Below are 15,737 nucleotides of genomic sequence, written 5' to 3'. Positions count from 1 at the left end.
TCAATTTTTTACTTTGATTTTTGGTGTGATTTTTGAATCCAGCCTTCAGTGGGTTAATAATTTTGGTTTCCACTTACCATTTTTACTTCATTTTGTTCTCAACTTACAGGTCTGTATAGGCAGACTTTCATATGTATATTAGCAAACAGTTTCTTAGGAAATTTTGATTAATAGCTTGACTATTCATTCATTTTCCTGAAAAGTGTAACTGAACTAATTGCAGTTTATATTTACTTTGGTTGCTTTGCTGTTCAGTGAGTGTATATTCTTTATTCCCAACATTAATATCTGTAAACACATGGAAATATTGCACACTAACAGAGATGTCTAATTCAGAAACTGATGCAGCTAATTACAAAGTGCCTGCCTTGCAATTATCCGCAAAGGACGCCTTCACCTCACAGAAAGGAGTCTGCATCATATCTGATTATTTGTAAAAAAAAAAAAAAAAAAGGCAGTATCGCGCTAATCCTGCAACTGGTGGTCAATAGTTGGGCTGAAGGTGAACAAGGGCATCTAGCTTGATGCTTTTGTATGTTATGTCTAATGGTTGGGTGTATAGTTATGGTGAAGGTTAGAGGCTTGGGGATGCAACAGTCCTTATACACTACAGACGAGCGAGTGCGTAAAAGAGAAAAAGGGGTAGGGCTTTGCAGTTGCCTGGATATTGTGCATCAGAAAATTAACACAGATCCTCTTTACATAAATCGATCCCACTACTTATGACTACAGAACAACAAAACACTCCCAAAGTGATTAGTGACGGTGATGCAGAGCATAAAAACCCAGTTGGACCTCATCTCCCATCGGTGGTGTCGTTTCAGCTGCTCTGTAAAACAGATGAGCAAACTCCGTGTTTGAAATGACGTGGTTTTGGAATCCATCAGATCCACTGGGGACAATGTGGGCTCATAACAGGTGCACCAAGGGAAAACATTGCTGGTTTAAAACATTCTTGGTTTGTTTGTGTGTGTGTGTGTGTGTGTGTGTGTGTGTGTGTAACAGGAAGTGGAGCTGTGCAGGCAGAACAGCCAGGAGAAGCTTGGCTTGACGCTGTGCTACAGGACCGACGATGAGGAGGACACCGGCATTTATGTCAGCCAGGTAGGGACAGATGTTTCCGTTATTTGGTCCTCCTACACTGACACATATAGGTGGAAAATAGTGTCACCGCATTTAACTGTTTTTAGGATTTGATTGTAATTGCTTTTTTCCAGTCACACAATTACACACCTCCCTGATGAGGTCTGATAGAGACAGGGCCGCGTGTTCGTTAAATCAAACTCGGGGTGCCATGATCAGTTTCCTTCGGAGCAGGAAGTTATTAAAAGATGGCATGAAATCCCATTTGAATTCCCATCTTTACATCCTGAAGCAGCGAGCAAATCTAAGTGAATGAGGGAGGAAGGAAAGTGTTTGCCAGTCAAATATCAGCTCTGAATGAGCCACGCATGGCCAAAGAGGAAGTCGGGTTTGAAATGCGATTCCCGTCCTGCCATTCTCATTCCTCCTCCTTTGACGTGTTTTAATTGAGGGTTTTAATTAGCTCGGAGCGACAACCTTCTCTCCCCCTGCTACACACACAGTATGTTAAATGACACACTTACTGTACCCCATCTGAATACCAAACACACCAAACAAAGAGAGGACGTATTCTACTATTCTTTTTAAAATTCTAATAATTTGCCGCTCAGGGAAAAAACTTCCTCTTGCACTACTGTTGATAAGACAAAATGAAAACAAATGATTGCCCTTTCTGAGACAAACCGAAATGAATGATTTAATTATGAGGGCTTTAAACACCACAAACGGAATTAGAAAAGTGTTGATTCTGACTGCAGGTGCACTTTCAATCCCATTAGGAACAAAAACAGACAAGGGGGTGAAAAGTACGAGCTTAAAACGCCGTCATAAGTATATAAATGGCAGAATTAGCGCCTTTCAGTCTTCTTAGAATAAATCTGTGAACCCTGCCAGCTTTTTTCCTCTGGTTTTCACCTGTTCCTCTTGAACCAGAATCTGAATGTTAATACAAAACCTGCTGAACCTCGACAGATTGTGAAAGCAGACTCCCGCCGACAGAACGCATCTATTTTTGTATGTCTGATAAAAGAAAAAGAAAATGCTAATTCCCCTCATTAAAATGTATGGGAAATGCGTGATTCTCTTCTCCATTTCCACTATTTCTTTTTTTCCCACATGTAGCTAACTCTCTTGATCTTCAATGCAAGAACAACAAAGTTTGTGAAATGACTATTGAGGGCTTGTGGTGCTGTTGCATATCCACTGGGATGCATTCTGAAAAATGCGAGATGTTTATTCATTCAGCTAAAATAGAACCATATCTGTGCAAGTTTTATTGTTTTTTTTCCTTTATGACTCACATGCTCTTGTGTATAATGTCAAGGACTTACATGTTACCTCAGTCAGTGTAAGTCACTAAACTCAGCATGAAGCGGAAATACATGTCAGCGTGTATCATATATATAAAATACAAGGTCGTCAGCGAGAAAAGAAGCATGTTTTCTTTATGGAAAAAACAGACTCTTTACCTGACAGCAGAAATGAGAGAGCAGTGGGGCACCAGCAGTGTTTTTCAAAGAAAATAGAGCTGCACAATGCCTGGCTGTCAGCATTGATTTTCATGTCATTTTGTGCAGGTGGAGCCAAACAGCATAGCAGCGAGAGACGGACGCATCAAGGAAGGAGATCGTATTCTACAGGTGCTTATTTTCATCGCAGTGACCAAAGTACATTTACATCTGGTTATATTATGAACTCACATGAATAGGTTTTATCAGGCCAGCCATTAGGCAATATTGGCCGCAAAGTGGGCCCTTCATCCACACTTATTGCCTATAAGTTGAAAGGCATAGGTGGTCACATGTTTGTCCTGGGCCGAAAAATAAACCCTCCAGTGAATGGTTAGAGAAAAGTCAAATCAAACATGAAATTACTGCAAGGTATTATATCATAAGATTAACAACAAATAGGAACAAACAGGCCTTACATTTTATCTGTATTTATTCATTCAATCGTGATGGCTACCTCAATCATATATTGGTTAAAGAGTTTTCCCACTCATACCCAATTTATGCAATTCCAAGACTGATCAGGGACCCCAGTATGCAGAAATATTTAAATACACAGTTTTGAAAAAAGGGCAATATTCGTTTTTACCTCGCCAAGATTTTTAACGTAACTTCAGAGCGTTATTTGGCCCCCTTTCCGATCAGATAGCATAACATGGTTGGTGCCAATGGATGCCTTAGGTCCTCTCGTTTGATATGATACCTGATACTCTTCGCTGTAGCTCCTGATACAGCAGGTTTTATTTGCTAACTTTTGTCTGCCTCACCTCTCACCATTGACTCTGCCCGTCATACCTGCTGCTTCTTCACATTGTTTTTGCCAGACATTTGGCCTTGGGCCGGGGTCATCTGTACCCTTTGAAATGGGGACTGGCCCAAAATTTTTAAATCCCGTTAGACTGATAAATGTTCTATTGGACTGAAAGCTCATTTCCCAGACCGTTATCCCAAAATCAAACGCCGTCACTCTAAACTCCAGTGTCTTCAGAAATACACACTCCCTGCAATTAGACAACTCAATCACAATTTTTTTTTTCGCATTGTAGGTTTCTATAAACCATGATGCGTTACATTTTTCATGTGTGGCTACATTTTGGCACAAAAACAACTTGATCATGGTTAGGAGAAGATCATATTTAACTTTTAACACCCCTGTCTGGTGGCACAGTAGTGGCTGCAAAAGCAGGGACGAGCTGGTAAACACCCCTCGAATGCCTCAAACGTTCGGTAAGAACGCCCAGGACTAGTGGCTCAAATGCTGCTACAAAATGCCTCAAAGGTTCAGTAAAAACACCCAGGATTAGTGGCTCAGTCGCTGCTGGGAAATGCCTTGAGGGTTCGGTAAAAACACCCATGACTGGTGGCTAAAATGCTGCTGGGAAACACAGCGAAGGGTTGATAAAAACACCCATGACTGGTGGCTCAAATGATGCTGGGAAATGCCTCAACGGTTCAGTTAAAACACCCAGGATTAGTGGCTCAATCGCTGCTGGGAAATGCCTCGAGGGTTCAGTAAAAACACCCATGACTTGTGGCTAAAATGCTGCTGGGGAAAGCCCAAAGGGTTCGGTAAAAACACCCAGGATTGGTGGCTCAAACGTTGCTTCAAAACCCAGCGAAGGGTTGATAAAAACACCCATGACTGGTGGCTCAAATGCTGCTGGGAAATGCCTCAAACGCTGCTGGGAAACGCCTTGAAGGTTTAGTAAATACACCCAGGATTGGCGGCTCAAACATTGTTGGGAAAAGACCCGAAGGTTTGGTAAAAACACCCAGAATTGGTGGTTCGAATGCTGCTGGGAAACGTCTCCAAGGTTCGGTAAAAACATTCAGGATTAGTGGCTCAAATGCTGCTGGGAAACGCCTCAAAGGTTCGGTAAAAACATTCAGGATTGGTGGCTCAAATGCTGCTGGGAAACGCCTCGAAGGTTTAGTAAAAACACCCGGCACTGTGTGGCTCAAAGGCCGCCAGGAAACTGAAACTGACTGCAGGGAGCGTGTATTTTTGTAGAAATGGGCATTTGTTTTTGGATAACAGGCTGTTGCAGAAATGAGCTTTCAGTCCAGTGGGACATTTTCTGACTCCTTGAATTTTGGGCCATCGGAACAAATGCATGGCACCATTATCTTTGATATCAGCCAAAAAAAACAAAAAACAAAAAAGAAATCTCCTTTTTCCTGTTTCTTATTTCTGCCTAAGTGGATCCTCTGGGCTGCTCGCAAGACAGTCTTTTTAGCGGGTAGCAGAGCAGCTGGTGTCTCCAGTCAGGGCAAGCATATGTATATTTAATCACCTCGTTTTACCAGGGAAATTAAAGTCCTTAGTCGCAGTTACACCAGGCACTACATCATCCCCAGCACTCCTCTTTGTCTCAGTCTTACTCTTGTCTCATTATGCAAAAACACCTAATAGTTCTCTCTAAACACATACGGCTAAAAATGTTGCAGCCACATAGAGGCAGTTTTTCTACTTTGGATTGTATCAGTCTGCTACAGATATAAAAAAAAAAAGTTCCAGTGCTGATTGTTTTCCCACTGGAATACAGGTTTAACAAACAGTAAAGCTTTGCACTCTTGACTCCAAGCTTCCCAATTAGTGGCACCAGGTGTGTGTAGCCAAGGTGAACAGCCCCTCGTTAAGACTTAATGAGAGCATGTCTGTTTCTTGTCACGTCTTGTGCACAGAACCTTATGTGAATACAACTCTCACCCTTCTGTAGATTTGTCCTTAAACTCTTGCTGCCATGATTGGTCTTTCTGACTAGTTATACATGTTGATTCATATGTGATTATGTGAGCCATCACATGCAGTAAACTTAGCCCACATTGTTTTTGTTTTGTGTGTTTTTACATATTTGTGTGTGTACCTCACCCAACTAGTTGATGAGTTCATTGAAAACACCCTCTGTCTCTGAGTGCCCTCCTTCTGATTGGCTGTTGCCCTTCACCTGAAAGATTATTTGAGCCACAAGTGCCTCACAGTCTGTTGTGTTGTTAGATTACATCCACCAACAACTGACTACTCCCGCACCAACGCAAGCCACCTACCCCCGGTGGAACACCCTGGATCCTCCACCCTCCAACACTCTGTCCACATTTCAACTTCCATCTGCTGAATGTATTAATAGGCTCATCAAGGCATCCAAGAACTCTACCTGCCCACTTGATCCTCTCCCCACTGCCTTAATTAAAGCCTGTCTGCCAACAGTCTCACCCATTATAACATCCATAGTTCACTCCTCCCTTTCCACTGCTACTGTTCCACCATCACTGAAGACTGCTTCCATCACTCCCGTTCTTAAAAAACCTGGTTCTGATCCCAATGACCATAATAACTATCGGCCCATTTCCAACCTCCCATTCATCTGTAAGATCCTAGAAAAGGCAGTAGCAACCCACCTCCAGAACCACCTGCACAATAATAGTCTTTTTGAACCATTCCAGTCCGGTTTCCGCCCAAAACACAGCACAGAAACAGCCTTAATCAAGATCACCAATGACCTCCTCCTGGCAGCAGATTCTGGCCTTCTCACCATCCTCATCCTCCTCGACCTCAGTGCCGCCTTTGATACCATCTCCCACTCCATACTCCTGGAACGCCTGGCTGGCACTGGGGTCTCTGGTACTGCATTACAATGGTTCACTTCATATCTATCTGACAGGAAACAGTTTGTTCAAGGGAAAAATGTTCATTCACAACCATCATCCATTACACATGGTGTCCCGCAGGGATCAGTGCTGGGACCGCTTCTATTCATCATATACATCCTCCCCCTTGGTGACATCCTCCGTCACTTTGGAATTCATTTTCACTGTTATGCCGATGACACACAACTTTACATCTCCACTAAACCAAGCACCGCGCTCCCCCCCCCTGCTCTCACTGACTGTCTCCAGGCCATCAACATCTGGATGACAAACAACTTTCTCAAGCTAAATGGAAATAAAAGCGAAGTCCTTCTCGTCGGCACAAGGTCCACACTCTTCAACACTCATCCCTTCAATATTTCCATCGACGGTCACCCGGTCCATATCTCCTCCCAAGTCAAAAGCCTCGGTGTCATATTGGACAGTGTTCTTTCTTTTTCCCCCCACATCAGTAACATTACCCGTACTGCCTTCATGCACTTACGTAACATCTCCAGACTCCGTCCATCTCTCACCCAACACAACACCCAGGTCCTGGTCCACGCACTTGTCACTTCACGTATCGATTACTGCAACTCAATCCTCACTGGTCTCCCCAACAAACTTCTCCATCGTCTCCAAATCATCCAGAACTCTGCCGCCAGAATCATCACCCGTACCAAATCCACCGACCACATCACCCCCATCCTCATTCAGCTCCACTGGCTACCTGTCCATCAGCGAATCCAATATAAAGTCCTTCTCCTCACATTCAAAGCTCTCCATAACCTGGCCCCCCAATACCTGTCAGACCTTCTCCACCCTTACACCCCCACCCGTGCTCTACGCTCCTCCTCAGCTGCTCTTCTGTCTGTCCCTAATTTCAAACTGACCACTATGGGTGGCAGAGCCTTCAGCTGCTCTGCACCCAGACTCTGGAACTCTCTGCCCCCCCATATCCGTCAGATTGACTCCATTGGACAATTTAAATCACAGCTTAAAACCCATCTGTTCAGACTTGCCTATCCGGTTTAATTTTCTGTCATGTATTTTATCTATTTTTAATGTTGTATTATTGGTATTTTTGTATGTTTTTATTGTAAGGTGTCCTTGGGTGCTCAGAAAGGCGCCAACAAATAAAATGTATTATTATTATTATTATTATTACAGACCTGTTTGTCCCTGAAGAGTCTCCCTTTTGATTGTGAGCACGGAGGCATTTTTCCTACATGACAGGGGCCAGTGTAATACAGATCGATGTGGCTTTGTTTGAAAGGGAGGGAAATATGCAGTGAAAAGCACATTTTTGAAACTGAGCCTGTACAATGCAAACACCAGCACATGCTTTGAATCGTGCATTCAGCGTCACCAAACATGATGGAAATTTAGTCTTTCATATTGAAGTATAGTATGGGCATGAAGGGGCAGCCTCTAGCTCAGTGAGTAGAGTGTCTGTCGCATGTAGGCTGAGGGTGCTTTCACACCCGCCCTGTTTGATTTGGTTCAATCAAACTCAAGTTTCGCACTGATCAGGTGTGTTCATAACATAATGGAGACAGATCACTGTAGTCTAGGGGCCGTTTCATAGTTGACGCAAAGGCACGCAGACGCGATTGGATGTGATTGGGACGCATTGAGATGCATTGGCCACCATGATGTGTGCTTGCGTCTCAAAATGTGTTGTCCTGTTTTTTTGATACGCGACGCATGTAATACCATGTGTTGCCAGCGGGGGTGATAATTCAAGCGACATACTTGAAATTAACCACTTTTTGTTATTCACAGAAGAAGCAGGTATGAAATATGGCGGGCGAGGAGGAAAAACTTTGCGAACTCATACGGGCACATCTCCATTTATGTGACAGTTCTAGTGCCCTGCACTCTAATAAAATAGCAGTACTAGCTAGCTACAGCAGTACTCTGCTCCGGTGACTCTGCTACCCCTATTGCGCGAGCGATGTATTGCATTTCAAGTGTCGCCTTTGCGTTGAATGTGTTGACTCTGAAAGGAAGTGCGTTGCGTGCGTCAACTATGAAACAGCCCTTATAAAGGCAAAAGAAAGTTGTAGAAATCAAGTGTTTTCCTTGCCTAGAGGGAGAAACAGGATTCATTCCTGGAAAAAAAGAAAACTCAAGTCTCACCTTAAAAATAAGGTTTTCAGTATGTGCTTTGAATGACAAGTTCTGATGAATACAATACCAAAATACACTGTGACCATTTCGATTTCAACCCCAGCAGTTTTGCCATTCATAAAAAGCATGAATTTGCATTTGTCTGCAATTCACACCACCTTACGTTGAGTTAAATGGGATTGAACAACATTAAGGCAGATTTAACCTCCATGATTACAACGGATTTATCATTTTTGACACTTAATGGCGAAATTAAGATTACAATGGCATATTTGTCGCAGCAAGATGAATAAAATTTATCTTCAAATAGAAAGGTTAAAAAAGTTAAACAGGCTGTGCGTAGTGTAAAACTGACAAGCAGCACAAACTAAGACAAAGTTAATTGATATAAATTGTCGAGCTTGATCAAATTAAGCAGCTTTATACAAGTACCTGATAATTATTGCCCAGAATAAACAATATGGGCCATTGGAGCACCTCTTAGCAACATAATGCTAAAATACAGATTGATGTATGTGTCATTTTCATAAGCAACATCTCAGGTTGCTTCCAGTCTAACCAACAGCGTACCAACGTTACCTCTCCTCCATATTTATTATACATAGCACTCTCTGAATACCTCCATTCTCTCACTGTAGTGTTTCTGTGTCCCAGTATTGTGAATGATTGTGGGGAGCAGGGCCTGCTGTACTGCTGGTCCTATTATCTTCTTCTGACAGCCCCATTACTCTAGTGAGGAAAAGATGAACGCCACCTGTCAGGGAACAGTTAATTGTGTGTCTGGATGTGCAGACTCTCGTGAGGTCCGACTCTGCGCTCTCAAATTGACTCCCCTTACCGAGCGCGTTGCCTAACCATGCCTTTCGTAAAGGATTGCGTGGAGTTGGAGGAAGTGATGGGAGAAAGGAGGAAAGACAGATGGAGAGATCTGAGAAGGAAAGGTGTAAGAAGAGACTAATGGAAAGGGAAAATGGGCAGAAAGCAGGAGACAAAAAGGTGCCAGTATGTGATTAGTCAAGGTGTGTCTTGCAAGAACAGGAACAATGGCTAGTTGTGTTACACTCATCTTTTCATTCATGTCAGTTAAATGGATGATGATGATAAAATTATATGTCATTTTCTTGGGTTTGTGTGGTTGGGACTTTCTACAAGTTTGCTCTACTTAACATGACCATCTGTACTTATCTTTGATGGACAGATAAATGGCTGTGAAGTGCAAGACAGAGAGAAAGCTGTTGCCTTGTTGTCAAGTGAAGAAGCGAGGAGCATCGTGCTACTGGTGACAAGACCAGAAATCCAGGTAAACACTCGCACACCTTCACAGGCTCCCCTGCCCTATCTTGACAGCCTATGTCATGTCAAATAGCTGCCTAAGTGCCTGTTGCTTCCCTTCAAACTGTCAGCGTGATTGTAGTTGGAGTTCCTGCACACAGACAGAATTCTGACAAGATGTTGTGATTTCAGCTGGAGGAGGAGGTATGGCTGGATGATGAGCAACAGGAGCTGGTGGAGGAGCTGAAGATGGAGATTCTGGAGGAGAGGAGGAGGCAGAAGGAACGTAACTTTGACAGGGGGGATGAGGTGAGAGTACAAGCTGAGAGAAATGCAACAAAACAGAAGACAAAAATATCCAATAAAAAAAGGCGAAGTAGAAGGGAAAGTGGTAAGAAAGGTTACAGGGTAGGAAGGAACTGTTTTTTGTGCCGTTTTCCTTTGTGGAAAATCAGCCGTTTTGATGACCATGCTTGCCTCGCCATGTGGCAATGTTCCACCGAAACAAGTTCCCTTGTATGCTATTTTGCAAGGGCACTGTTACTACATCCTGGGCTTAGCACCGCCCAAGAAAGTTGTGACTGGTTTTAAGAAATAGATACAAGCTAGAGCTTTTCTCCCCCTGTAGCAGAATGATAATGTGTGCTTCCAGTCATTTCTATAGTGCTGACAGAGCACTGTGGAGAAAGGTCTCGCCGCTGTACATGAGAGTAGGACAGAGTAAATGAAAGAAGGTGACAGAAGAAGAAGGATAGCGAGAGAACGGGGTTTGATGTATGTCACCTTACTGTCATTTCAACCCCTGTTTTAGACAAGAATGTTGATATTGGATGGTTCTACAAAACTCAGTAAAAGATCATGGCTATGGCAAAGTAACTATGGTTACAGTTTGGCAAACAAAGCACCTGATTATGGGTATAGAAACAAATTAAGGGGCGACTTAACTGCAAGCAGGGTCTGAAAGCTCCTCAAGACCAGGTGAAGTTACTGTGTATTGTTTCCCAACATAGGCGGGCATGTTCATGGGTGTGCATGCATGTGTACAGTACCGTTCTACCCCAGAAAAATAGGGCTCCCCTGAAAGCAACGGTATAATTTAAACACTGCAATTTACCAGTGGTAGAAGAAGTCCTCAAATCTTTTACTTAAGTTGAACAGAATGCCAACTCTAGTCTCCAGCATGAAAACTGAATGTGCTAAAACCCAGTTTTCAGCCTTTATAGGGCACACTACTTCCGCATTGGCATATGGACATAATTCCTAAGGGATCCTCGGCTGATCATTCTTCCCTCACAATGCACTGCGTAACAAAATCATGAACTGTGACAAATAAACAAATAAAGCTCTTGCAAGTAAATAAAATTGCCTTTAAGGAGGACTAACTGTTTTTTTTCTTCATTCATCAGTATCTAGCTGAAGAACAGATGACGACAGACACCGCTACCTGTTCCTCAAACAATCAAGACAAAGACAGTGGGTTTGGACGCAGTACAGACAGTCCAGAGCACCAACCCCTGCTGGCTAGACTGCACAGGAGGACCCCAGCCCATTGCCTGAGGGAGCGATGGAGGGCAGAGCATCCACACACAAGACGAGGGACTGTAGTGCCACAGGACACCCAGAGTCCGAGGACATTGTCAAAAGGCCAAGGCCATGAAGGGGTCAGTATTCGCAATGGCGGAGGCGGGATCCTAGGTTTAGAAAATCGCTTCCAGCAACTCCTGGAGCTCAAGTGTCAAATCCGGAATGGAGGCGAGTGTGGGGTGTACTCCATCCGACACAGTATAGAGTGTAGTGTCACTGAGCAAGGAGTGGATGGAGATAGCGTAGATAGTGTTGGAGGAGGGAATGGAGTGGAGCAGGAGTTGAGGATGCTAAATGAGGAACTGCGCAGCATTGAGCTTGAGTGCCAGAGCATCATGCAGGCGCATCAGCTCCGCCAGAGCCACCAGATGGAACCTTCAGAACCTGCATCCAGCTCACCAGGACGGAGCCCCAAAGATGGACACAAGCGGCACGGCAGGTTGGCCGACATCCACGAATACCCTGAGCGGTCGGACAGCGATAGGATCCGGGAGAAGGACAGCTCCAGTGCCTACAACACGGCAGAGAGTGCACGGTCGACACCGCTAGGTATGGAGAGATCTCCTGATCATTCTCTGCAGAGACAAATCAGCATCACCAACCAGAAAAACCTCAGACTGGCTTCCTCGACACCCTCCAGCCCCATCCCAATCCCCAAGCCCCAGGGTACACCCAGTCGTAGCAGACCAGCAGACCCAGGCCCTGTTATCTCCAGCAGCCCAGATCAGAGCAACCCTTCCCGGTCCGAGTCAGACCCTGCCCTGCCTGCAGACGATGAAAGGTGTGAGAAGAAAGGGAGGGCCAGAGACTCCAGGAGGGGGCTGTCCTATGGTTCGTATCAGACAACTCCCTATCAAGGCCAGGGAGCATCCAGGCAACTGCAGGTAGGTGTAATCAAGAGTAGACAGGTAAACCTAATGCTGATATGCTTTGAGTAAGGTACCTCCTGAAGACTGACAGTGTTCTCTGTGTTGCAGAGTTACATGCAGCTGCTACAACAGCACTCATCCCTGGAGTATTCTCAGAGCCAGCTGAGTCTGCTCAGTGTCTGTCGAGATCCCGTGCACCGGAGCGGACGCCCTGGGGAACCCCGTCTGGAGTGGAAGGTCAAAGTTCGGGCTGACGGCACACGCTACGTGGCCCGGAGGCCTGCTCGTGACCGAATCCTGAGGGAGCGGGCGCTAAGGATCAGAGAGGAGAGGAGCGGAGGCATGACAACAGATGACGATGCTATGAGTGAGATGAAAATGGGCCGCTACTGGAGCAAAGAGGAGCGGAAGCAGCATTTGGCGCGGGCTAGGGAGCAAAGGAAGAGGAGGGAGTTCATGCAAAAGAGCCGCCTTGAATGTTTAAAGGAGGGGCCAGCTAGCGGAGCGGAGGGCAGGAAGGAGGTCAATATCTTGGAGCTCAGTCACAAAAAGATGATGAAGAAACGAAACAAAAAGATCCTGGATAACTGGATGACCATCCAGGAGCTGATGAGCCATGGGGCAAGAGTCCCAGAGGGCTCCAAAGTACATAACGCCTTCCTGTCTGTCACAACTGTCTAGCGGACACAAACAGTACCGCATATTCTGAAGTACTGAACACTTTAATATCAGGTAGCCTGCGTTTCAGGAACTACTGCTTTATTTAAAAAAGTGTCAGTTTGTGAAGTTAAATTAAAAATGTCACTGCGGAGGACTTCTGTAGCATTCCTAATGCAACTTTGTAACTATCACTTTTACGAATGTTTGAATACTTCTTGAACTCTATCATTACAAGACCTCAGCCATTCAAACTTTTCACTGTTTTTACACTGGCTTTTTGGTAATGCACTGGCTTCTGATAGCAGATGATTTTGGTAGCATATTGGTTCAAACTGATTGACACAAAAAAGTGAGGAACCAACACATCAACTTCATGTACACTATGTATTGTATCTCCATACTCTCCATTCTTGTTTCAGTGCATATGAAGCGGCTTCACTTGCCTCGTTCAAGGTGGCATTTTTTTATAACGGGGGAAAATTCAATATTTTTCACACTTTGTAAACTCAGTAACTTTTTGTAAGGGATTTTTTACAATGAATGTCAATGTACTGTAAACATTTTACTGTAATTTATTATTTATGTTTGTATCACCAAACCACCAAGGTCAGAGTTGACACTATTTGATTGTACTGTAGCCTGAAATGTATGCCAGACCCGCACAAAGAGAAATGAGAAACTTTGTGAAATGGCTGAACTCGTCATTTAAAAAACACTCCTTTCATTGTGTTGAAAACGTCACTTGAGTCAGAGTCATCTGAAAAAATTAAAGCACTGAAAATGTCGTCATGCTATCTCAAAAGCTCAGATTGTTCATGAGCTGGGAGGGCTCTTTGAAACAGTTTTACCTCACCTTAGTCAAAACGCTGTTCTGTCAAGTGGTTTAATACCTGGTTAATTTCATCGTTGACTCAATGCTAAACCCTTACTATAAACCATAAATGTGTGAATTATGTTTAAAATGTTATATAGATTCATATTTATATTGTTTACTGTTATTTCTATTTATTGTAAATTAATTTTTATGGTCCATCTGATAAATGTTTCACATTAAGTGGCTTCTCTTTGAAGGGAAGTCAAGAAAATGTAACATATTGCAGCCTTTCAACTCAAACCTGCTGCTTGTCACTGTAAAGTCCATTGAAGAGGCCTTGAGTTCAGTATTTGTTGATGGTGATATTTGTAATAAAACTAATTATAAAAAAGATTAAGAAAGTTCTCTTTTTGAACATTTTGTCTTTTTTCATGTCATTATGTAAATCTTTACGATGAAAACTTTTAGCCTCTTGCATCTTGGCTCAACGGATGGCAATGGTGGTTTTGTTCTACTGCTTTAGTCCTGGAGTAAAATAAATTAACAACTAGTGGCTCAGACAATGACTTGCAGTGTCAGACACTGACAAAAAAAGCTGTCCTTTAACGTCGACATGATACGCGGCCAGTCGCCATTATAGTTTGATGGCATCCAGGGGAAATGCAGCAGGACTAGAACTAAAGTTAAGGCAGTGAAAGTCCAAGTAGGGCTTGTGCGAGGGGTGATGGTTGGGTCCAACAAACACCAACTTTCACCTGTGAAAGCAGTGTTTGTGTCCTGTAAGATTCTTAAGCCAAACCCTTCTTTTTTCCTAAACCTAACCATGTGCTTTAGTTGTTAGAGGGAAAAAAATGTCACTTTGTGGTGTTGTACTGACATAGTGTGCTTATTTTGAAAGAGACTATATGTAAACTGTAAATTTCCTGTGAAAACGAAAGTGTATTTTGAAAAAAGACAATGCATGTAACAGGCATAACCTAACACCGCGTCCAGTCAACAACGAACGCACCCAGGGTACCTTTCCCATCGTATCTGGATGTGTGAATGCTGATAATAGCATTTAGCCCTAAGCACCACTGTGCCTAAATACAGCCCAACAGGTGGGGCTAGGTGCAGATGGGGTTAGGTATTGGTACTCAAGACCTTTAGGTATAACTGAAATAATCCAGTGCCAAACAGTATCAAAACCGCTCCAACGATATACCTCTATTCGATCCTTTTTACATCGGGGTCTGATCCGAGACCATCCTGATGCCCCGCCAGATCAGCAAACTTTCTGATGCTGCCTTCTCTGGAGTTGCTCTTCTCCCAGTGTATGGTTAGTTCAACATTGGCCCTGTTAGCAGGAGCTAACGCAGCAGCAGCGGCCAACAGCCGACACAACCCATTTTAACATTTTCAACAAACTTATTCCGACATCAAATCTGCTTGACTCTGCTGTCCCATTAATGGCTGCCAATGTTGGAGTATCATTCGCCATGTGATGCTAAAATTTAGCCCTATCACTATGTGTGTGGTGGTGAGCATTGTTGCCTCACAGCAATATCGTTCCTGGTTTGAACCCTGGGTGGGGGATTCAAATTCCATATCCTTCTGTGTAGAGTTTGCATGTTCTCCCCTTGTCAGCGTGGGTTTTCTCTGGGTACTCCGGCTTCCTCCCACAGTCCAAAGACATGCAGGTTAATTGGTGACTGTAGTTGGTGGCCGTAGGTGTGAATGTGAGTGTGAATGGTTGTCTGTCTCTATGTGTCAGCCCTGTGATAGTCTGGTGACCTGACCAGGGTGTACCCTGCCTCTCACCCAATGTTAGCTGGGATAGGCTCCAGCCCCCTGCGACCCCTAACAGGATAAGTGGTTACAGAAATCAAATTAATTAATGAAACTGTGTGTGTGTGTGTGTGTGTGTGTGTGTGTGTGTGTGTGTGTGTGTGTGGAGAGGAGCTCAAACTCTCACAGCAGCAGATATAACACATACATTCTGTGGTGTGGTTAAGTTTTGCGCGGTGTATTAAAACAGAGTTGGCAGTTCAGCATGTCGAGATGAAAGCATGGCTATACAGCACGCCACTGCATTTATATAATGGGTACTGAACGAAATACTCTACTGGTATAAGTTCAAGGGTACTGGTATTGGTACTGTAATTGTCACATTTGAAATGGTACCTTACCTGACAGAGCCTGTAGAAT

The 15,737-nt window shown here is 43.9% G+C and overlaps 1 protein-coding gene across 1 annotated transcript in view; it reads left to right on the top strand.

Annotated features, from left to right (window-relative positions):
* pdzrn4 (PDZ domain containing ring finger 4) overlaps positions 1-13,922 on the top strand; it is a 52,995-nt gene extending 39,073 nt beyond the window's left edge. The window contains exons 4-9 of the mRNA XM_050036689.1: positions 1,006-1,104; positions 2,661-2,723; positions 9,550-9,651; positions 9,816-9,932; positions 11,030-12,091; positions 12,185-13,922. Of these exons, the coding sequence (XP_049892646.1) occupies positions 1,006-1,104; positions 2,661-2,723; positions 9,550-9,651; positions 9,816-9,932; positions 11,030-12,091; positions 12,185-12,757 (2,016 nt within the window). The 3' untranslated portion in view covers positions 12,758-13,922. The remainder of the gene's footprint in view (positions 1-1,005; positions 1,105-2,660; positions 2,724-9,549; positions 9,652-9,815; positions 9,933-11,029; positions 12,092-12,184) is intronic.
* The last annotated feature ends 1,815 nt before the right edge of the window (positions 13,923-15,737 follow it).

Source organism: Epinephelus moara, chromosome 23, assembly GCF_006386435.1.
Source record: "Epinephelus moara isolate mb chromosome 23, YSFRI_EMoa_1.0, whole genome shotgun sequence".
NCBI lineage: Eukaryota > Metazoa > Chordata > Actinopteri > Perciformes > Serranidae > Epinephelus > Epinephelus moara.
The sequence above is the reverse complement of the archived record's forward strand: the minus strand, read 5'-3'. Positions and strand labels throughout refer to the sequence as shown.